The sequence below is a fragment of the Ictalurus punctatus genome, chromosome 20 (assembly GCF_001660625.3).
Source record: "Ictalurus punctatus breed USDA103 chromosome 20, Coco_2.0, whole genome shotgun sequence".
Taxonomy (NCBI): Eukaryota; Metazoa; Chordata; class Actinopteri; order Siluriformes; family Ictaluridae; genus Ictalurus; species Ictalurus punctatus.
This window is the reverse complement of record NC_030435.2, coordinates 17,267,068-17,291,402: the sequence shown is the minus strand read 5'-3', so window position 1 is coordinate 17,291,402 and position 24,335 is coordinate 17,267,068. Positions and strand designations below refer to the sequence as shown.

Sequence of the window (24,335 nt, the reverse complement as noted above, 5' to 3'; positions counted from 1 at the left end):
GCACAGTCCGTGTATTGGTTTAGTTCTTTATTCGTTATATCAATAAGAGATCTAACTACCATCATAGCAGACTAGTAGAAGTACTGGTTTATGGTAAACCACTGGAAATGAGTTAGACTCAGATACCAAAAAATAAAAATAAAATAAACATGTTTGCGGTCCAGCGAGGTTTTGGGTTGAGGGCACAAAGTTACTGAACGGATGTTGTACAATTTTGAGCAATAATGTGATACAGTGGTGGTCTGAAGCCAAGCATGAGAGATTAGGAGAAAATAATACAGTGGGTGGGGGGGACAGCAAGAAAGTAAAAGACAAATCCTGTGGTAGAAATTGCAGCTGTGACATGTGCCGTATCTTAACACAGAGAGAGGAATACCCTCACACTCATCAATATGATGAGGAGCCAAGTCCAAACCCTTAAATGGAAAAGTCTGTTTCTCTTTTTTTTTTTTTCTTCTCTTTTTTTTTTAGTTTGTTTGCAGTCCCGGAAAACTAAAACAAAACCAAAAAAGCAAACAAAATGATAAAAACAAAAATATTGAATTCCAGATTCACAATAAATGTAGGAAGGGGGAAAAACGAACTACGAGTTTTAAGTGAGAGACGCTGGAGCTCTGCTACAGGGCTGGAGCTGAAGGACCCACAGCGCTGGGCTGAAAGAGTTGCGGTGGTTAAGGCTGTCCACCCAGATGCCTGCCCAAAAAAACCCTGTTGAGCAGTTTTTAGTCAGGCAGCTAGCCAGGGTGTTATGTGCTCTCAGCTGCCGGTGCCTCGGCAGAGGTTTCAGAAGTGCCTGAGGAAGAGGTGGGGGGAAAGGTGTTACTGTTGATGAACACTTCAAATACTTCATTCCCTTAAATGGCCTTATTTTTTTTTTAAAAAAGGAAGTATGCACAGTAGTCATGTGTTACATTTTCAGATCACAAAGCTTTTACGGTAGTTCACTATCAAAATATTGGGTTTAAAAAGTCTAAATAGGAGCCTTATTCTCCTACAGAGCCCTGTGTTTGTACGATACTACATTTGAGTGAAATGATAGCTGTACCAAGACGGCTAATCTTTATTTGAGAAAAAGGGGGAAAAAAACACCCCAAAATGCTGCTTAAACTGCAAGTCTCCTTGCAAACAAAACATATGGCAGTGATAATAATCTGAATAACAATACCATGCATGTCTATTATCCTGATATATAATTATATTACATTTTATTGGTACACATACAGTGCAGGGATATGAATATGTCAAAGTAAATATGGTAGATCATTTCAAATAAGGAAAAAAAAATATTACTTTGGTTTAAAGGAGGGTAAAAACATACCAAAAACTGGTATGTGCTGATAGATTGCCAGAAGCTGGTCCCATGGTTAAATATGGAAAGAGTAAAATACAATGCAGTGTCCTGTTATAGTAAAACAATCAAATCTACTTTGCATCACACCACTCTGAAGTTGATTATTTTCCTATAACAGCACGTCCCAGTGGGCTTTGCTCCTATTATAAAATAGCAATTTACCAATGATTACAAATAATTCCTTAATGATCAGCACGCAGTACCATTTCAATCCGTACAGGATTTCGCAGAGGTTTTTGTGTGATTGTTGCGGCCAAAAATGCTCGATTTTGCTGCGGCTTTTTTTTTTTTTGCGTAAATCAAGTTAAATTGGCGAAATTGCAATTGCACAAAATCGCTTTCGAGCAGATTGTTGGTAAATGAAACCTTTTAGCTGTACTCATGTTTGACGCACGTGAATCGAATAGGGCTTTGACTGAATGTGCGTTGTAATGACGTCGAACATATGATGGCCCAAATCTGTAGTAATTTATAAAAATTGCAAGCTCCTCTGAATATTGCGGAGTTCGCTTGATTTTGCATGCATTTTTTCGATCAGTAAATCCTGGATGGACTGCCATTTACATAGCTATGAAACGCCCTCGAGACATTTCTGCTGTCACTTACGTTATGACCGCTATAAACAGTCTTCCCCTCACCAGCCTCTCTTGTTTGTTTCTCTTAAATTCCATAGGACAAGAAGAAATAAATCAACTTGTAATTTTACCTAGAAAACAGATGGCTCAACTTCCTCCTGTGACACAAAACTCTTACAGAGCTCGGACACTGGAGTCACTTTTTTTTTTTTTCTCTCTCTAGAATGCTTCACCACATCAACGATTCAACTTGTTTGTTTTTTTTCCCCTGAATAAATGGCACATTTGTAAATCTGTATTAGAGCAAGCACATTAATATGACCCTGTGATGTGAATTACAGCTGGCATTACTGTCAACGCTGCTTATTAGAAAATTAATCAACACCTTCTGACCAATCCAATTTGCGAATTCAACAGTGCTGTTGTATAAAGCAATGTAAACTGGCAGGCAGTGTACATAACTGGATACAACACAAACCATACTAAACGCTGGGCAATTACTGTGATGTGATCATTCATAATACATTCTCTAACATAACACTATAAAACTAAACTAATAATCAAACTAAACTAAATGTAACTAAAGCAGACAACAGAATGATCAACAGTGTGAGGGGAAGCAGAGAAGTGTACCGCTGGCGGTGGTATTTCCTGTAGGGGCGATGTTGCTGCTGTTGTTTTTAGCAAGCTCGACGTCATCATCGCTGTCATCTTCGTTGGATTGCGTGATCTCGGTGTGGGGCAGTTCGGCTGTGCTCTCTGCCTCCTGCTCAGCGCGGCTCCGCAGGGCCAGGATGCGGTGGTGGAGTGCTGCTGCCAGCTGCCCTGCATCCTTCGAGCTGGCCTGTAAGAGGAGAGTCAGAGTACTTCTCAGGGTATTCCTTGTCAAAACACACTGAGGAAGAGATTCTCAGTACCAGTTATGGCGATTGCGTTTGCTTTTAAGCTTGTATCAAATAAACAAAATGACTGCATATTAGCCTAAAATACAATCAAATAAATTGTGAAGTCTGAAGATATGGGCATTCAGTTTGCATGAAGCTAATTCGTGGTCATAAGCATCCAGTATTTGTTAAATTAGTTATCCTGCTGTGTAAAAAAGTGAAAGCAAAATCCGGACACAAAACCGGTCTCTTGGCCCAGTGATAGACTTGACCGTCTCGAGGCCAGCTGTAAATCCGAACAAATTAGATTTCCCTAAAACTATTCCTTCAGCAGGGTGAATTTAAACGTATTGACAGTCAAATGTCTTAGAACAGAGAAATTGATTCTCTGTAGACTCTGATGTATAGGTTCAACCCGATACTGCAACTGTTGCACTGGTATTTTCAGTTTCTGTCCTCCAATTTGGGGAATGTTTGATCGTTTCTAAAACAAGTTGCCTTTTCTCTAATAGGGAATTCAAGAACACAGACAAGGAAGGATTTACTGCATTCCTTTGTGGATAAACAGATTGCGGATAACCTAGTCAAACTGTACTGGATCCTACATTCCACAAAACAGCACAGACAATGGGGATTAAATATCCATGAAACATTCTGAAGAGTTAGTATTTTCCACAATTTCATTCTGACATGCTTTCTTAAACCTAATAACCAAGCAAAAACATGGATGTAAGATCCAATAAAGCGAAACAAAAACATTACTTGCTTCTCTTGGAACAGTAACTGACACACAGACAGAGGCACACAGACAGAGGCACACAGACAGAGGCACACAGACAGAGGCACACAGACAGAGGCACACAGACAGAGGCACACAGACAGAGGCACACAGACAGAGGCACACAGACAGAGGCACACAGACAGAGGCACACAGACACACGCTCAACATACCGATATGAGGAAGACCTTCACTCCCTGGTCCTCTGTGTCCATGGCAGTAATGCGGACGCTCTTCTCGCTGGCCTTGTCCACCTGCATCTGAGCCCACAGCTTAGTGTTCAGAATCAGCCGCAGACTGCCCTGGGTGCGCATCACTGATCAATAATAAGTGGAGAAAGAAAAAGTTAAGGAAATATAGAACAAGAAGCTACATTTCTATTACTCAAAACCTCAAAACATGCATCTGCTTTCAATAAAAAGCAACACAAAACACTGAGGCTCTGACCTAGCCTGGATTGTAGTGTGCCATCGTCGGTAGAGGCCATGTCGTTGAGTCTCAGCAGCCCTCGACCTCGCTCAATCCACGACTGAGCTGGCTTATCAAACACGAACAGCTTGCACTGCATCTGTAGATCAAAGACAAAACCATAACTCAACATTTTAACCTAATGCTGCTATTTATACATGTGCCGACAAACCCAGCAAATCAGATTTTCCACTTTTTTGGACCAAATCCATAACAGGTGCTTTTCAGGAATGTGAAAAATGACCTTCGCTGACTGACTGAAACAAATCGGTTACATTTCCTCATACCCTGAACAGAGGTACGAAGCACGAGTACGGTGTTTTCTGCGTCAAACCGAAAGTGGCAGTTTACCTGCAGCACATTGCTCTCTGCTTCCTCTCCAGTGCGGACCTCCACTTTCTCCAAAATGCACTTCTTGGCCGTGGCTTTGGTGTACGCTGCTGCCGATTCCTCTAGAGATTCTGTCACACTGTGATCTGGACACACACAGTATTCAGATGCACCTTGAATAGGAGCAGAGCGAGGGGATGCATATTTTTTCCTATTGAGATTATTTTACAGTCAAATTAAAAACCCAGAGTATTAATCATTAACCTGTATTTTGAATCAATAGCAGCTGATATAAATGAGCTGGGCCCTCCCCCTCTCTTTCAATGAAAAAATGATCAAAATAACGCTTAGTTTTTGACATCCACATTGTCCTATTCACTGTTAGCAAATGGCTAAGTGGATTATTTCTGACTATGTGTGGAACCAAGAACAGCAACCAAAAAAAAAAGAAAAAAAAAAGATGAAGTATGAAGTAGAGGCTGTGGCTGATTTCTTTCTGGATGTTTTTTATGGAATTGAAATGCTTGAAAAAAAAATATATTCAACATCACGACCAACCGTCACTGACTATAATTAAAAACGTTTTATTTAGTCATTATTTTTTAGCTAGCTGAAATAGAAGCAAAGGGCGCTCACTCTTTTCCGGGGTGGTTTCCTGTGACGAGGGTTCTGATACTGAAGCTGTCTCTTTACATCCCTCTGCTGTTGATTCACCACCTTTTGGAGGACTCTGAAAACACACACACACACACACACACACACACACCCCAAGTTGTTGTAAAAGCTACAGCATACCGATACTTTGTTTTTCTAACATTTAGAAGCCAGAACCAGTAGGTAGTGCCAACATTTTTGCAATACTGTATCCATCTTACCAGCACTCTCTCCGACATGTTCTGGCCAAACACAAACTTGGCTCCTTTGTCTGTGTTGTTTGTGGCATTCAGAGAGCTGGAAAGCCAAACATGCACAGAATTAGATAATTACTGACAAAAATTACTGCTATTTAAATCAGAACATGAAAGACAAAAAAAAAAAAAATGCATAAAGACAAACAGATGGATGAGAGTCACCTTGAAGTACCCATGTACTGCAGGAAGTAATTAGTACTCCCAGACTGAGAGTCCTGTGTGGCGTCTTTAGATTCACTGCCTGTGCTGTTCTCATCCAACTGCGGAGAATATGAGATTTAAACAACTCGTATAGAATCATAAGGGTTGTGACTTGAACAGTGCCCATAAGTACTCACTGACCTTTGCTCGATCTTTGATATTCTGTCCGAAAACGAAACCGGGGTCGACCACAACATCCTTCTTTTGTGTGTTCTCCTCTGTCTTTCCCAAGTCATCCTCTGCTCCTTCCTTGTCTTTCTTCTGCAAGAAAGTTACATGTCAGCAACTGACAGCAATTTTACAAAACAATCATGCAATGTAAAATAAACACGCAGGCAGCTAAGATAACAGAATCATTAGATACCGTTTGAGTTGGGAGTGCTTTTAGCAGTTGTTTACTGAATTACTAAGGCATCGTCTCCTTAAACAAATAAAATAACCCTGTATAGACAAGCGGAAGTATGTGTGTGTGTGTTTATGATTCAGTGTGTTGAGATTACAACAGTAAAAAGAAGTCTCACCGGTGATTTCTCCGAGCTTTCCGAGTTGTTCAGGAAAATCGCCCGGCCTTCTGTAGCTGCCTCTGAAAACTTGCCCACTCCATTTGTTCCACAGCTCGAGTCTATTAGGGAAACACCATCAGTTAATACAGGACATACGTAATACTGGATATACAACTTTATTTGGGTAAGAATTTAATAATATTGCTTCTCCACTGAACATCACAGCTTGAAACAGAACGCTACTGTACAGAGGATGTCAGATTTCATCCAGTCTATAATTAAAACACTCTGACACTTTTTATAGCATGATAACTTCATGCCACAGTCATGTCCAACACCTTATATTTGACATGCTCAGACACTTTATATGGCCACTGCAGCCCCTATGCCATTCACTGGGCTGCACAACATAGCAATGTTTACAACGCTCTGGCTTGCTTTGAATACACTGCACTGTGTGCAACAAAAATACACCACCGGTCAAAAGTTTGGAGACACATGACTAAAATGTCTCTCAGGATCTTAAAAACTTTTTGAACTGAAGGTGTGATTTTATTTACAAAAAAAAAAAAAAAAAAAAAAAAAAAAAAAAAAAAAAAAAGTTGGATATTTTTTTAAAGGATGGCTTGGAGCGAAATATTCCAAGTGTCGAGCATAGGTGGGAACTCCTTTAATCCTGTTTAAAAAGCATCTCAGGGGGATTCCTGAAGAAATCGGTTGAGGAGATGCCAAGAATACATCTCTGGAAATTCTAGGCAAAAAAGGGTAGCCTACGTTGAAGACGCTAAAATATGAAATTATTTTGGATTTTTTTTTTTATCACAACATAATTCCCATAGTTCTATTTGTGTTATTCCAGAGTTTTGATGACTTTATTATTATTCTAAAATGTGGGGAAAAAATTTAAATAAAGAATGAGTGTGTCTAAACTTTTGACCGGTAGTGTATTTACAATACTGGATACTGGAGGTGTGCAAGTTATGTGTGAAAGAGTGGATGTTTGTCTTTTTTTTTTTTACATTTATATTCCATGTTTATCTTGCATGTTAAGGTGACACTGCTTGGCGGATAATTGGATTTCCTTGCCCAAGGCAATGTCTTGAATCTTAAATCTTAACATAGGCCTAGTTTCCTTTAGTAATGCCACACATTACTAGTGAATACTATATTTTTTTAACAGGTGCACCAGTATAAGTTTTCACACATTTAATAAGTGCCACCCACATATTTATAACTGACAAGGGGCAGTCACTGACACGGTCACTTTGAGCCATTACTATAGTCTTTAGTTTTGATTTAGCTCACAACATAGAAAAAAAAGACCACAAACATGAGAGAAAGACTCACTATTCAGCACCTGCATGGAAAGGTGAGATGAGACAGCTGTAACCATTCAGCTCTACAGTGACCAGTAACCAACTAGGTGTAACAAAAGCATCAAATGTTTTGCAAGAGGTCGCACCTTGTGGGAGGTTACTTTGAGAGTATTAATGTCACTTAATGACCCCCCCCCCCCCCCCCAATGAATCTAATAAAACAGACAGCACTAATGAGCTGAATCTAGTGTACAGTATGTAATTAAGGAATCAGAGGAATAGCAGGCTGCTTTGAGTGTACTCACTGCTCTTGCTGGGATCAGGGAGGGTCTTAGTGGGTGGAGCCTGCAGGACCGCAGGTCTCAGGACGCTACGCTGCTGCTCCTTGGGTTTCTGACTAGGTACACCTGAAAAACAGCCTACTAATGGATTGGAACGGAAACCGAAAATCCTACAAGAGCCAGCCAATGCTGGGAATCTACAATAGAAAATACAGCCCAAGCGTAAAGAGTTAAAATGATGATTTAGCCAGTTCAATGACAGTATTTTTAAGTCTTTTATTTATTTATTTATTTATTTATTCAAAAGCAACCATAGCTTAACAGCTTACTAGATGTCTATATGACAACTTGTCAAAAAGTTTGTAGGTACTGGGAGACAAACAGTTTATGCATCAAGTAATACATACCCAATTTTATTTTTGTGTTATTCTACTAATATATACTCAGCTCCAGAATTATTGGCACCCCAGAAAAGTGTTTTCTTACATCTAACCTCAAAGCTATTGGAACTTTGACAGTAACTGTCCAGATCAGACAAAAATACAGCTTTTTGGCGACACACACTGTATTCTGGATCTCATCAAGCAGTATAGGAGACTCAATGCTGTTTAATGTTGGCAAATGGAAGTAGCAGAAATGACTAAATGCAGGCATGCCAAATGTTTTCTCTAATATTTTCAGTGTGAGCGATGTCAAGCTAATTGAGCAGACATTTTTCTACTTTCAAAACTAAGAGGAAATGAATCTAAACTGAAATAAAATCCCAATGCACAAGGAAATAAAATAATAAATAAAAGTGTCACTGATTCTGTACATGAAAACAACCACCTCAATTCGGGAAACACTCCCAAAATCGACATGAAACCTTTACAAATACACCCCTTGCATACGACACCCCTTCTTCCTGTAGGTTGACCGATTAACTTGCTCTCACTGCATGGAAAGAGTAAGTCTTACCTGCACTCGGCGCTTGACCATGGATCAGAGTTGGAGGTTTCAACCGAAATCCAACTGGCTTCTCCTCTAAAAGGGTCAGAGCAGCAAAGAAGCAGAAAAAGACAGGGTTAGAGCTGTTTGATTTCTCCCCTGTTTGTCTTACAGAAGAGCACTGTTTTACCACTTCCTATATTATTCCTTATATATATATATATATATACACATACACACACATAAAATAGATATAAAATCTCCTTTGGCCCAGAAACCTACTTCAGCACATTCCTGCGCTCTCGGAAGTGGTATCTGGGCATATTTTGATTCCGCCTGTTTGACTGCTCAGAGAAGAGATAGAAATAGAAAGCTTCTCTGATTTTCCTCCCTACTTCACCTACTCACACTTTTTCTGGGTGGTGTACAATCATGATAAAAGCATGTCACTAAGCTCATAAACATGAGCCATGCCCTGGCAAGTGTTTGATATGATTTCAAAATAGCGAAACTATTTTATTCCTCTTTCCTCTGCTACATAAAACTAGCCTGGTAGGGGAAAACATCGCAAAGACATCTTGCACAATTGAATCAAAAGAAAGTTATTTAGAAACATGGATAGGAAGCGGTCATGTTTAAACACAGTCCTCAGAAAATATGAAATACAACATGTGCAGCATACAAAAATGAAAAGCAAAAGAAACAAAACTAAATGTTAATTCTCTCATTGAATTGTAGAACAGGCAAATGCAATCAATGCATTACAGTCAGTCACTTCCGTGTAAAAATGAATAGCTCACTGGAAGGATTAGACAAGGAATTTAATCCCGGCACTATGCTTGCATTGTTTGTATCAGCCTGAAATGTGATTAAGATGAGACTATAATACCATTTGGAGTATGCACTGAGGAACTTCACATTTAGTTTTGGCTCATTTGAAGCAGAACTCATTAAAAACAATGTGTGTATTTCATGATGCATTTTGTCAAATCCCTGCTGGTTGTCTTCTTAGTATACGGGTTATGTGACATGAAAAGGTTTTGGTTTTCTTTTTAGTGTGCCATACGCAAGACATTAATAAAGTGTTGCATCTCACATTGCGCTCAGGAGCACTGATTCCTCTACATTACAGAACAAATATCTGGGGTTTTTTTTTTTTTTGGTTTTAAAGATCATTTCATAATAAGCAGACAAACTATCTTTTAGCACTGTGCAACTAACAAGAAATCCAATTATAATTACAAATTAAACCTTCCATCACATCATGTCGACCTTGAATGAGATTTAAATAGTAGTTTTACTCTGACTTGCATCAGATATAGTAATATGTTCACATGCTCTCTTACCTGGCTCTGAGTCCGAGTTGCCTGTTGGAGATTGACAGAAACTTGACGGCATAAACACATTATTCTTGGAAACTGCAACACACACACACACAGGAAGAGGCAGTGTGACTATGACAGCATGATGAGCCAACAGTTCTGACAGATGGCTGGTTAACAGTTGGCACCAAACTGAGGTCACGTCAGAATAACACACAGCTGAAGTGCCAAGTAGTTTGTAGCATTGTAGAGAGGAACCAGAACTGAAAGAATCACAGTGTTTCTCATGGACAAAACAATATTTGCATTAGCATGACATTTACATAAATACACATCAAGGCTGTCAGACCGGAATGCAGGAGCAAAGCTTACACGTTCAAATTACATCACGAGCGTATCCGAGTGAGTTACAGTTGTTGCGTTACCTGCATGTGCAGGTGGGAACTGTGTTAAGGACGAGGTTCTCTCTCTCTTCACTGGAGGACAGTATTCTCCATCCTCTCTGTCCGAGTCTAAAGACAAGACAAATCCACTATAATCCAAAATGCTTACAGCATTACATTCACCTTTTGGCACTATTTGTTAAGATATATGCACAGCTTAAATCATATTTGTTTGTAAAAATCTACCCCTAAGCAAAAAAAAAAAAAAGAAGAAAAAAAAAAGAAGCATTTATATTGATAAATAGCATCCACAGATGCCAATGGTATCAATTCATTAATCTTCAGCAAAGGTTTGGGACCCGGTGGATCTGGAGCGTACAGTACAGTACACCCAGGTGGGACACCAGTTCATTTTCTCTCCTACAGTTATCGTTGGTCAAGCTAATGATTCCTATAGCTATAATAAGCTACAGGAAACTTATATACAGAAAGGATGCACATTGATTATGATAATGCGTACATTCAAAATGAAACGTATATTATATTGTACTAGCTATATATAACACTATTATAGTATAATAAATATTTAATTTTGAATGTATGCTATATCATAATCAATGTGCATCCTTTGTGTTCTGCTTGTACTTTGCATGGCCGATTTGACTGGAGACCCTATTCCCTTTTAAACCAGGATCATAGCATGCAACATACAAAGTAACACTAAATGTGGCTTGAGACGGAAAATTAAGCAGATGTACCTTCCCCATCCTCTGCACTGGACCCATCAGCAGATCGCTGCAATGGAGAAAATGTGCCACGAGAGAGACATTAACAACTAGAAAATATCTCATTGCAAGCCTAACCAATATGGCACTCACGTTTCCAGATATTATGCTCCTATCCATCAAGCATAATAACAACAATAACATTGTAATTTATCTGGTTCCCACATGGAAATCAAATGATGTAATTACTTACAGACATGATTACCGCTGAGATATATATATATATATATATATATATATATATATATATATATATATATATATATATATATATATATATATATATATATATATATATATATATTTTTTTTTTTTTTTGCTTAATATTAAAACTAGTGTCAAAGCAATATTACAGTCATAAGTGAAAGAAAAACACACAGTTATTAATGAATAAAATTCATTTGAGGAACATTCAAAACATGTGGTGTTTTTTTTTTTTTTAAACACACGTTTGGCCAAACCACAAACATCCAAGCATAAAACAGCATATAGCTCAGTAAACAGCCAAATATTTCCTGCCTGCAAGAAACTAAAACAATTGACTAAGTGCTGCTTTTGTGCAGAGTCCTATACAGTCAACTGTGCCAACAGTCAGCTGAATTTGGACCGTACAGTTTGGTGATGGTCACCCTGCCGTGCTGGTCCATCTTGTCACCATAGATACGGTTCCACCCGCTGATGAAACCACAGCTCAAACGGCCCCATCATCATCCAAGCCACCTTCTTTTCTTTTTTAACGATTGGACAATCCCTTTCGCATATTACCCCTTGCTGTTACACTGCCTTGTTTGATGGACAGCCTACTGATCCAAAAGACAGCCTACTGAAACCTCAGGGCTTTCCCAGAGTTTGATTCATTTGGCTCTCAGAAGCAACTGTGACAAAGTATAACAAGCTCTATTAGTTGAAGCTAGACAGCAGAGACGATGCCATAAAATAATGTGCTAAATTAAATAACAGCTTTGCACTGAAAGGATATTAGGAAGAATCAGAATGCAGACAAATAACCAAATAAATCAGCCTTCTACATAATCTCAATAGCTAGCTAGATCAAATCAAAAAACCCAAATTCAGATCAGATTGCTCTAATAACTGGGAAGTAATTGTTGGTTTTGTTGTTGCATGGACAGCTTCTGATTGATGGACCTGCTTGCTTATTTGCCCTAACCACTTGATATCGATGATGATATTATTAATAACGTAGGCTACAATTAAAAGGCACAGCTTTTGCAGTTTGAAATTATATAAATGAATACATGCTACTAACACGCTGACAGAACCTGAGCAACAAGCAATGACCATTAAAACACTGTAGACTAGGGATGGGCGATATCTTATCGTTTGTGATATACCGGTACAAATCCTCCCCACAATAAGAATGAGTCTTCCTGCGATAATAACGGTAAAGCCTAGTTTACGACGCATTTCTGTGTGCGGTGATCTGCGACCCATTTGTAGCTCACGTGCAGAGCGAAAACGAGTATGGCGGAAGACGGACGTGAAGCTGAGGAGTTTATTGCTAAACGAGGAGATACCTCTACAATCTGGAACTGGTTTGGTTACAGTAAATCAGTTTTACTTTTAGATCAACGCTTGTGTTTCTGAGGCTCTCTATATCACAGATATCATTTGTAGCCAAAAACAGTGGTGAATGGTACTATATTTATATCGTCACTGATATCGTTATCGCAATAAATACCAGAAAATATCATGATACAGTTTTACGTCCATATTGCCCATCCCTACTGTAGACTTAAGCAGAGTCCTTCATATTAATGCCCCTGAACTAATGGCACTTGCTGAGCCACAGGACTGTATCAAGGGACTCACATTAGAAATGTTAAACTAAGATGATAAATTATTCAACAAAAAGCAGAATCTAATTACTCATCACACTTCTTTCTCAGAGAATGCCCATTTTCATTTTACCGACCTTATTTGTTATGCAAGTCACAATGGCAAAGTAGCTTTACATAAGGCGTCCATGTTGAGACCACAAAGATCTGTAGCAAGAACAACCATGGAGAGCATCCAGGACTTACAATGTAAACCCATCCTTCTCGCCATACCTCCAGATAGTGAATTTATAGACAACAACTAGAAAAACAAACATTCACTGAATTAAAATCAGGCCTACCTTTTGTGCCTTGTCCTTTTGAAACACGAACACTGGAGGAGCTATGGCAGGCTTCTCTCCTAAAAACAAACACAAAAAAATACAAATAAAAACAAGTGATTAGGTTAATAACGTCATTTGGACTAATTAACAATGCCGTTCATTGAGTCATTCATTAACTTTCACAAGCATACTTCCTGCTCCTAACAGTAACGAGAACATCAACCGTGTACTGTCTGGTGGTTATGGCGATTTTCAACAAAAGGTTGAAAGCACAATATTTTAATCCAATTAGCACAACTCTTACTGTTCTCACTCTTAAAGTTACAAAGTGTGAATGGACGCTTAAACTCATCCTGCTTGCTTGTAACCTGTTTTTGATATTTCGACCTGCTCTTGTCCAATCAAAAGTTGTCAACTAGTCTGAAAAGGTTACAGATTCTGACCAATAAAATTGCTTCTCCTGTCTGACATCGTCATTGGTAGATGAAAGCAGGGATTAAACAGATCCAGCAACTTTTCCACTGGTAGATGGGTTAATAATGCCCACAGCTTAAGCAGAATTTCTGACCCTTTCACACCACTCAGTTTACACCGTCTTGCAAATGAGGCACACGCGCTACATGACCTTTCACCTGGAGAAATGTCTGCCGAAGCACGCCTAATCTCCAAATCCACTTTCTCATGAAGATAAACATGAGCAATATCAATCATGTGGCTGTGCGATTGTGCCACTATTTTTTACCAAAACATGAAAAAAAGGAAATAAGAGAAAATACCAGAGGAGAAAGGATAGTGTAGGAAGGATTAGAAATGCAGGCAGTGAGGACTGTCTGTTCTGCAAAGAGAACTGGAGCTACAGTGTAAAAAGGGAGCTATTTATATTCTGTGTGCCAGCAGGAACCGGGCCATGTTTGTTTTTATTTTCGCTGTTCCCCAACAACCATTTGAGTAAAACATGCCAAATAATTTCTTATAGAAGCATTATTAATGTGCTTACATTTTGCTCTCACCCTCCAACATGAACAGATGGATGATAAATTGGATTCAGGCATCTGCTGCACATGACTGCAGATGAATCCGTTTCCTCTCCGACTCTCATTGGCTGTTTCTCATTGTTGTACTTGCAACTACTTGCAACTTGATTTATCAGGAGAAAATCAAACATGCTGATAGGGCTCAGATTTGGTAATTCTTATTGCTGAATAGTTCACACAGATCGAGGTGGGCCGGGGGGTACTATGGAGTCACTTAGACACAAAATTAGCTTACAATTGGGAAACTGGGCCTAAAATCATGTAGTGTGCACTGGCTTTAAACTACTGAACGGTCAATTTTGAAAGCAAAATGGAAATCAAATAAGTGTGTATTGATGCAAAAATGTAATGATGTGCATTGTGGAAATGTGCGACATCAGCATTCTATTAATTGTGAAATAATTACATTACACTGTAATGAAACTGACTAATACCTAATATCCCAAACTTTAATCTAAACCTGATCGATCACACTCACAGAGCAGTAACGCAAACACCTCCAGTGACCTCAAAGTAAGTAAACCTTTTTTTTTTTTTCCTTCTTTTTTTTTTTTTAAAGCACTTGAAATGACCCATGGTCCTAATAAAACTCTGGCATGGTTAAGAGGGATTCAAATACACATAACATTTTGTAAATAAACAAAGACACATGATCAGCCTGACACTATGTGATATTTTTAACAGCAGTAGTAGTTGCTGTAACTGCTGTAAATGAAAGCTGATACTAAATGGTTCAAAAATACTGGTGTAAACGTACACAGAAAAATCCAAGCTATGCTTGTTTGTGTATAAATGATATATAAACAGAATATCTATATACAAATCTAAGGCATTGGAATAACGTTGGTTAAGCTTAAGTTCAGACTCTCAAGTGACAAGTCTCTTGTGACCGCGCACTGACCAATGTTAAACGCACACAAACACACAGCTTCTAAAACTAACTAGTTCAAATACAAATAATCCACTAATCAGTCTGAAACATACTCACTTCATTGGCAGATGAGCAAAGCAAGCTAACTGTACCAGCTACATACACTGACCAGCAATCTCTGCTACTTCTTTCCAAGCTTTATTTCTGTATATATCTAAGGAATCCTTGTAGGACAGTATAATAAGATGAAGCCACGGTTGTTTTCAAGGTTTGTCTTGCAGTTTCATTTGTTAGTTAAAAATGTGCACTAGGGTTAGGGTGGGGGGGATCTCATTTCAAATGTCACTTGTTGCCCTGTCAATTAAATAATCAGTTCTGTCTCACACATACACAGACAATTAACGGTCATCTGTTGTTTGGCACTTGGTAATGCGAAAGTAGGCAACACATTCCCAATACGTTTTTCACTTTGGCTTAAAAGCTGATCAAGAGGATCATTTGTGAACTAGAATGCAAATACGCTGTAGAGCTCTGACTGCTGGAAACTTTATCGGAACATTTAGCTAGCTAGCGATACCACAAGGCGAGTCTTAAATGGCTTCCTATTGGTCAGATAATGGATAGCGAATGTCTACACACCCCTGTTGTAACTGCAGGTTTTGTGAGATTTTTTTTTTAACACCCTTAATGTGGTATAGCAACCAGCAAAATTCAACTGAAAAACAAAAAACCTTTAAGGGTAAATAAGGAAAATGTAAAAATAAATGAATAATAATAATAATAATAATAATAAAAAAACTTACAATACCCTGGTTATTATTGTGTATCCAGCACTCATTCTTTTTGAGTAAGCGTCTGTCAACTTAGCACATCCTGATTTGGCCGTTTTATTCCGTGCAAAAATGCCCCATCATTAAAATTGCGAGGGCATCGTCTGCGCACAGGTCTCTGATCATCATCATCTGAAGATTTGTTGACTTGGATCTGTGCTTTCGGTCGTTATCATGCTGGAAGGCGAAATTGTTCTTCAACTTCAGCGGTCCAATAGGCGCCTGTCGGTTTCGTGCCAAAATATATTGGTACTTGGAGCTATTCATGATTCTCTTTATCTTACCTAGAGTCTCTGCTGAAGAGAAGCAGCTCCACATCATAATGCTGCCACCACCATGCTTCTCCACGAGTATGGTGTTCTTTGGGTTGTTTTTGCACCAAATATATATGTTAGTTAAACCCAAAGTTTCATCAGACCATAACTCATCTTGCCACATGGTTTGAGGTGATTTATGCCAGCTTGGAGGGGTTTTAAGGGTTTCTATCTCTATCCCTACCACATAGCCCAAACATGAGAAGAAAGACTGTTGCCACATGGGGGGAGTAACTAGTAATTGTAGATCTTCCTGCAGCTCCGTTTTGCCTTCGGGTTCTTGGCAGTCTCCCTGATAAGTTTTCATCTTGTCCTTTCGTCAATTTTGAATGGGACCTCATGTTCTTGGTGTCCTGTTCTTGGTCAGGTCACTGTGCGGTCCCATTTTCTCCACTTCTTGATGATTGCTGTCAGCGTTCTCCTGATTGATACCTTCAAACTTTAAGCTCTTTGTGAACCATGGCTTCAGCAGTCGATGAAACCAAGACGATGTAAAGAAAATCCTACAGAAACAGTTTATCTTTATTTGTGGTTAACCCGGAGCACTTATTGATGACTGCTGTATGACAATTCATTTGAACAGGAGTTTGAGTGTGATTGGTTAATTCTGAGCAAAAAGGTGTGCACACTTGTGCTACCCGGTTATTACGAGTTTATTCTTTTCTAAAATGTTTCAATTTACTTTCAACTTGACTTTTGTTGATTGTTAGATCAGAGTAAAGGTGGAAAAAAAAAAATCGGGCACGGTTTATCTTGGGTACAAGATAAAGAGACAGCGGTTTTGCCAATGTCATGCCTGAAAACCACAAACTCTTGGCTTTGCCCTTTCGTGACCCTTTCTGAACTGACACACAGGCAAGCAGAGACACCTTAAAGAGAGTCAAGTCAGAATGTGCAACACTTTTACATCAAGCAAACAAATGCAAATATTTCAAATACATCCTGTCTCAATTTGAACACCTATATTGGGAAACGAAAGTCTTCCAGTTGTTGTTTTTAATCTAGCAAAGCTTCAAACCACGAGCTGGCACTCAAACAATGCCATCTAGGAGCAGAAAGACAAGTTTGCACAACAATGCATTTGGGCAGCTCGTCACTCAAATAACCTGTGTGCCTGCTTCATGGGTATATCATAGCATGGTGCTTAAGTGTGCTTTCATAACTATTAATTCATTCGTCTGATTCAGATTGATTTTAGGTTTTGGTTCCACTCTTCAAATACAAACCAAAAAACAAAAACAAAAGAAGGTTGGTTGAGGGGTGCATAGGGACGAAAACTCACTTGTAAAACTCTCAATCATTAGTCAAACATACAGTGATGAATAAAGGTAAACAAGCCTTCACCCAAAACCACCAAGCACAGCAAACATGGAATATATCAAATAGATGATTAAATAAACAGTCGGTTTTAGGTACTGCATCCAGCATTTTATGATTTATTTTTTTGCTCGTCAGTCCAAATATCCAGAACGCGTTACATTTCTGCAGCACTACAGCTATGCCCTTGGGTTCAGTTTGTGCCTCATGGATCAGATTAGCAACTCAGAGCTCCAAAAAATGCTTTATGCAACCCAAAACACACAGCATCTTTGGTTCACTTCCTGCAGTTCGTTCAAGTCACTTTCTCACTGAGTCTGAACCAAGCTAGAGTTCGGCTTGAACCAGAGCAAGACTACCTCGGCTCAGACGGCCCCGAACGGTTGCTCTGGTCCAAGTGTGAATACTGTGTTCTCACTTGCATAAATGACATGCACATAAACATATATAAACACACATACATACATACACACAGGTAATATATGTAGCGTTCGGTCAAACCTGTTGGATCGGAATCAAACACTTAAAGTTACTATAGAACACGTAATATGTATTACGATAGACTATTTAGCTAACTGCACACAAAACAGAAATGCAGCATTAAAACCGTAAAACCTTTGTAACTGAGTTTGATGTTCAAAAAACTAAAATTCTAACACAGACAGTCCCCACTTCTAAAACCAATAACAGAAAAAACAAATCTGTAAACAATTAACAATTTGAAAGAGTAAGTCACTTCAGCTACATCCACTGAGTTCCTTTTAGTTTGCAATTATTTATATTATTAAATTATATTTCATTAAATTTTAAAACGTTATAAAAAGTTATCCCGATATCGACAATCTCAGAAAAGTGACGTAATTTAAGACAAAACTGATATCATACCGCCGTATGTTCAGCCATGTATACCCACTCGACCAACATTTGTTTTCAGATCAATTTTTACTGTGCATCAGACATGTCACACAACACTTTCAGCATGCAAAACTTCTTCAGAGAGAGTGCTACGAATATGGGCAACGACCGGATATGACATCACTCACCAAAGCGGTGCGGATTTATTAATCCACACGTCACAGATTCCGACGCACTTGAATTGTTATTGTTGCGACGGAGACACGAGCATCTGCAAAGTAGAAGGCTGTGGGGTCACCAAATCTCTCCTGATGTTGATTTTATATACTTTTAAAGCGGTGTTGTATAAAACAAGACTTCCTGAATTTTCTGAACACGCCGTGACGTGTCGATCTTCTATTGGTCGCACGTGCTCACGCGACACAAATCCGCAGGTCAAACTAGTGAACTAATGCACGCGACACGAATCCGCAGGTCAAACTCCGGTGAATGAATTCACGTGAACCTCTTTGTATGAGCTTGCGTTTCCGGTCTTCAGCGTTCTCATAAGTATGAACGGAAGTCAATGGTACGAAAAGTGTAGTGCGACCACGCCTTAAGTTAATTTGCAGCCCTTCCCCCAGACCCCACCTCCAAGAAACTCGCATCACTTTTGGTCTAGACTCAGATAGGACCAAAATAAGAAATGTTCTTTGTGCGTTTATTTAAAAAAAAAATTTTTTTTTTAAATCAAGTTTCCCCGGGGTTGCTTTTTAACACAAACTATAAATCGCACAATGTGTACATCAGCACCTTCTGTCAGTAATCATCAGGATACACACTTCTCTAAAAAGTGACACTGGCTTGTAAATAGTTTATAGATGCTCTCGGTTTCTGTGTACGCTATAAGCACTGGTTTACTCTGATTTCCCATCAAACCCCCATCCAAACATACACACAGCCTTCCCATCACCACACATTGGGGCAGTCGATACTATTCTAGTCATACTGTTTAAGAGTGGCCAATGCAAAAAAATTTATGTATAATAATTAATAATAATAATGATGATGATAATAATAATAATAATAATAATAATAATATCACCACAACATAATGAACCCAGATAACTGGGCTGGATGTTCATATGCAGAAGAGTTTATTACACTCAAGAGTTCACAGCCTGATTTTAGCAGCATTAATGTTCATTACCCAAGTACCTAGACTGGCCTCCACATGAGATGCTGATATCCACTGATCTGATGCAGTACTTGTATTGAAAGGGCTTAAAGTGATGCATAAGACTCTCTCTCTCTCACTCACTCACACACAACAGAACTGTACTGCAAGTCATGACTCAAATGTGCATTTTCCTAACCACCCAACCCCACGTGAACGACAAAATGACGACATCTCGAATTAATTTAACAGGCGAGCTTTTCATTTCTCAGCATTAGCAAAGAACAGCGTGTCATTACACAAGCATGCATCCATCCATCCATCCATCCTTCAAATATTTACCTGTGTACACTACCGGTTTCTTTACATCACTTCAAAAGCACAGCAAAGACCATTTCCAGTTACAAGATTAGCGCCAAGCTGAGCTGTAGATTTCAGAGGTAAAATAATAAATAATAATAAATACACAGAGATATCAGAGAGACCTGCTATGTGAGCTAAACTAACCTTCAAGCAAAAGTACCCGGATTTTCTTTATACCTCAATCTGATCGTGTTTATCAAAAGAGAAGAAAAAAAAGAGAAGAGAAGTGTGCACATGGACTGTCTGCTTCGTTTATTTACTGAGCAGCAATGCCTTAACTGTTTACATCACGAACACTCTGGATTACTGTGATAACTAACGATGAGACACTAAATTAGATCGTTTCCTAAAGATAAGATGTTTGGAAATATATACATGTGTGTTGGTTTAATCAAGTGCGAATTAATGAATCTAGCTAATGTTAGCTAAGAGCTAAGCAAGCAATCCTGTCTGGGTGATCAGATCAAATCAAATCCCGACCAGTCAGATCTCAAAATAATCCTAACTAATAAAGGAGCTAAACCAGTGATGCGGAATTATGATGATGATGATGATGATGATAACTATACGATCGACCTTGTTGGTTGTGTTAAAATGCTTGCACTGACTGACACAGATCTGACATCACTAATTCCCCGCTAAACATTAAATATAACCTATAAACCAATACACAACATTCAGGCAGCTTTAAAGACCTGCGACTTTATTGCTGCATTAAAGTGTTTCTATGCTCCAAACGCTGCTAAATCAAATCGCTAGACGTGAAACTAGTAAAAGGAGAGAGAGAGAGAGAGAGAGAGAGAGAGAGAGAGAGAGAGAGAGAGAGAGAGACGTACCCGCCTAAAAATCAAAGAAAACAGAAAGGCCCGGAACATTAGCTAGCTCCGGAGGAGGCTATTTAACCAGGGCTAGCACCTCTCAGTTCAGCTAACCAGGCTAAAGCTAAACAGATTCACGCTAACCATGCTAGCTGAAACATTGGCACCAAATTAACAGCAGGCGAATTAAATCAAATCCGATTCTCAGAAACGAAGCGCAAAATGAGCACAGCACTCTTACAACACACACCCACATGCTTCTGCACTTCTTTAAGTCATTTGTGTTTTTGTTTTGTGGCTTCATTGCTTCGCCCCATTTGCCTACCTTCGTTTGCCAAGTCCGCCATTTTACTTCTCCAAGCACACCCACAATGCACCGCGCCACACAGGCGTTATTTCTAGCTAAGAAACAAAAGCTGGGAGAGAAATCGAGATGAATAGGCTTCACTGTGTTTATATATATATATATATATATATATATATATATATATATATATATATATATATATATATATATATATATATATATATATATATATATATATAATCTTAAGGTTTATTTTATTTCATTTTATTTTTTTTTTTCAGTTTTAATATTCCATTCAGTAAATGGATTTCTGTACATTTATTGTTTATTTACGAGTCAATTCATAACTAATAAGCTTCTTTTTACCCCTATATTCTCCGTCAATGTGATACAGGTTTATTCAGATCAAACGCGATAAATCCTACGTTTTGTGTGTTACTTTTATGTTTGTGGTGGGTTTTTGTTTGTCATTTACCATTTCCTTCAATAAATTACATTGAAAAAGTCCAGAGCATCACATATTTCGAAGAGCTGTGCATTTATCTTTTCAACCACTAGATGGTGCAATTCTGCAAGTGTACATATAATATTGAACATTTGAAAATGTCTTGGGCTAGATACATGGTTATTCCTTAAACCCTTGATTTAATATGTATGTGGATAGTTAAAAGTCTGATTTTGATTATTGGCCTTAATGTAATATTTATATTTATTGAAGCCAAAAACTATCTACAAGTGAAGATAAACAAAATGACGATATTTTTTCAATCTTTGCCAGTTGATTGCTGGTATTCTTGCATGTATTTTATTATTTTTGTTTTGTCATAAATTTACATTTATTTATGTAAATCAGGCTTAATCTACATAAATATGCATACATTTTCATACGTAATAAAACCAAAAGCATCTATTATTTGAATAATGTTAGAATTAAAATGTTTATGTCACTGTGAAAACCCTTTAAAATGAAAATCATTTATTTATTGTTCAACCAAGAGGATATCACAGACTGTTATTAAAAAAATGTGTAGGTGGGTTTTTTTTCTTTCATTTTTTAGTATAAAATCTAATGTAAATCCAACAATTGTCAACATTTTGGAAAGTTTCACTTTAATACCCTTCTAAATATGTATGAACAGGTACAAATTCATGAATGCAGGTAATTTAGAAACAGAGGTGTTTGGTTTTTACCTGTAGTGTCTTGCCCTAAGTCAATAGACTCATTACAGGTTATATTCTATTAAATTCCATGATGCACCCTGTTGATAAGCATGTATTGTCTAGAATTTATGTGACACGAAAATGACATTAAATACATTCACATGGTAGCAAGCAACTGGATATTGGGTTTATTTTTTAAACGTGTAAAACACTTAAGAAAATCAGAAAATTGTGGACATATTTGGATTATTTTGTATATAAAATTTTGTAAAAGGATCACATTCCTTTGAATTACTGAATATTATTGCATATGACTAGTTTGTTAAATAAATTAAGAAAACTAATATAAGTATACAAAAACTAGGTGACACTTTCTATGAAGCCTATATTTTTTAACAATTATAATTGTGCTCATACTTCTTTGTAGGTTGGTAATGTTTCCTTGTAATCATTTTTATAAACTCAAATGCTTCATAAAGTTTATTAATGTGGTATGGTATAAGTAATTTCTTGTTAAATTATAATCATGTTGTAATGCAAATGTCACTCTTCATTATAATACCATGAGCTGTACTGAACAGCCTTTATCACTAATAAGGACCTGTGCATAATTATAAGGCATCTGTAACACAGATAGTTTTGTTTGGAGATAATGTCTAATAGTTGATTTTAAATGTGACATATACAAGAAACTAAATTATGCAGTTCTGTGCATTGATGCGTTATGATTTTTGGGGTGTTTCTAAACATTTTATTATTTCTGGAATGGTGCCAAATGATACACTGTTAAAAACTACCTTGTAAAAAAATTATAGTACCTTACTGGCAGTAGAGCTGATTGAGAGCCACTGACTGTACTTAGTAATTACTGTAATTAGGAATTATATTATATATATATATATATATATGTCCAAACTTGCAAAAAAATCCAGCAAAGGAATATCATGAGGTTTCTGGGGCACATAGGAGCCAATTGTCCAGTATCCTGATGCCTTTTGTCCTCAGAGGTGCCACAGGGTTGCTTTCCTTCATCTCGAGAACATCAGTGGCACTAGAGAGAGAAACTGAAGGGTAGAACATTGTCACATGTCATTGACATGTGCCTGTCTTTGGAAGGCGAGCCTCAAAAGCATTTGTGTTCTGGGGCAATGGGAACAAGGAAATATGCATCACACTGAACCACTGAAATGAAGAGTCCTGCAGCTGCACAGCATGAGTTACATCCCATAGCTTTAGCAACCTGTAATGGACCAGACTCAATCAGAAGTTAGGTGCAGAGTTTATTAAATATAATTAAATAACAATACAAAACAGTGTTGTGAAAACACAATGGCATCAAACAACAAACTAACAAGAAAATCCAAAAAAAAGTAGTCAAACAGGTTGTAGAAAAATTGTCAGAGCATGGTAAAGATTAACAAGGAAACACAGCACAGAACATCCCTAACCTGAGAGAATAGCAAGAATTTGTTTTAAACTGCTCAGAGACATATGCTTATAAACCAGGAAGTAGTCAGGAAGTGAGCAATTGACTACAGCTTTTCAGAACATGTCCCACAGGGTGAATGGGGAGCACTGAAGCACCAGGGTGTAACTTTGCCTGTTTAGGGCTCGATTGAGACCGATTTTTTGTGTGCAATCATTTGGACATGCTGCTTTTGAGACTCTGAAGCCTTAAGATTTTTCTTAAGGACCGTGACATACAAGACAGATTATCAAGGACTGATTTGCATGCATTTGGCAATCCAGTGCTCCCAGGATCCATCACAACCATGACAAGTGTAAAAGTGGTTAAAGAAATGAATGAATAATTATATTACATATAACATGATAGTGTTATTTGGTTGTGTTAAATTAATTACATTTTTATACAGTACTTTAAACAGCTTGATGTTTGAAGAGATCCTTAAAGAAAACAGCCTCATAAATCATTCCGAGGTATTTTGGCATTCCTGTATATGCACCAAAGAATAAAAAGGCAGAAAGAGATAAATGGATTAAGGGTATGTGATTAGGATATGCCTCTTAGAATTAACTGTGTATGTGCGGTACATTTGACACATCCCTTGGGCAAACCCCATGTACTCACATGTTCAGTGGAGTAACTTCACAAATCCATCGTAAATAAAAGAAAAAGTGCGAATTGATGGGTGCAGAGGTGCTGACTCTTTGCTA

The 24,335-nt window shown here is 38.0% G+C and overlaps 1 protein-coding gene across 5 annotated transcripts; it reads right to left on the bottom strand.

Annotated features, from left to right (window-relative positions):
* Nucleotides 1-12: 12 nt before the first annotated feature.
* ranbp3b (RAN binding protein 3b) lies at nucleotides 13-21,084 on the bottom strand. 5 transcript variants are annotated; one of them, XM_017496081.3, is made up of 17 exons: nucleotides 21,018-21,084; nucleotides 13,153-13,211; nucleotides 10,989-11,025; nucleotides 10,273-10,359; nucleotides 9,872-9,943; nucleotides 8,556-8,621; nucleotides 7,623-7,736; nucleotides 6,020-6,120; nucleotides 5,640-5,756; nucleotides 5,460-5,557; nucleotides 5,262-5,337; nucleotides 5,023-5,116; nucleotides 4,408-4,559; nucleotides 4,036-4,156; nucleotides 3,762-3,904; nucleotides 2,560-2,770; nucleotides 13-793 (listed from the first exon to the last, which is right to left on the bottom strand). In XM_017496081.3, the coding sequence occupies exons 1-17, from the start codon at nucleotides 21,037-21,039 to the stop codon at nucleotides 747-749; spliced, it is 1,617 nt and encodes a 538-aa protein (XP_017351570.2). In that variant the 5' UTR covers nucleotides 21,040-21,084; the 3' UTR covers nucleotides 13-746. The 5 variants fall into 5 exon arrangements, with proteins under 5 accessions (XP_017351570.2, XP_017351569.2, XP_017351572.2 ...); XM_017496080.3 differs by having other exon boundaries at nucleotides 5,640-5,759; nucleotides 21,018-21,082; XM_017496083.3 differs by having other exon boundaries at nucleotides 4,408-4,532; nucleotides 5,640-5,759; nucleotides 21,018-21,082.
* Nucleotides 21,085-24,335: the final 3,251 nt, after the last annotated feature.

Coding starts and splice junctions, on each gene's coding strand:
- ranbp3b (XM_017496080.3), bottom strand. CDS start 21,039: ATGGCGGACTTGGCAAACGAAG. Junction 5,117..5,261: donor ACATGTCGGAGAGAGTGCTG/GTAAGATGGATA, acceptor GTGTGTTTTCAG/AGTCCTCCAAAAGGTGGTGA. Junction 4,560..5,022: donor GGAAACCACCCCGGAAAAGA/GTGAGCGCCCTT, acceptor CTCCTATTCAAG/GTGCATCTGAATACTGTGTG.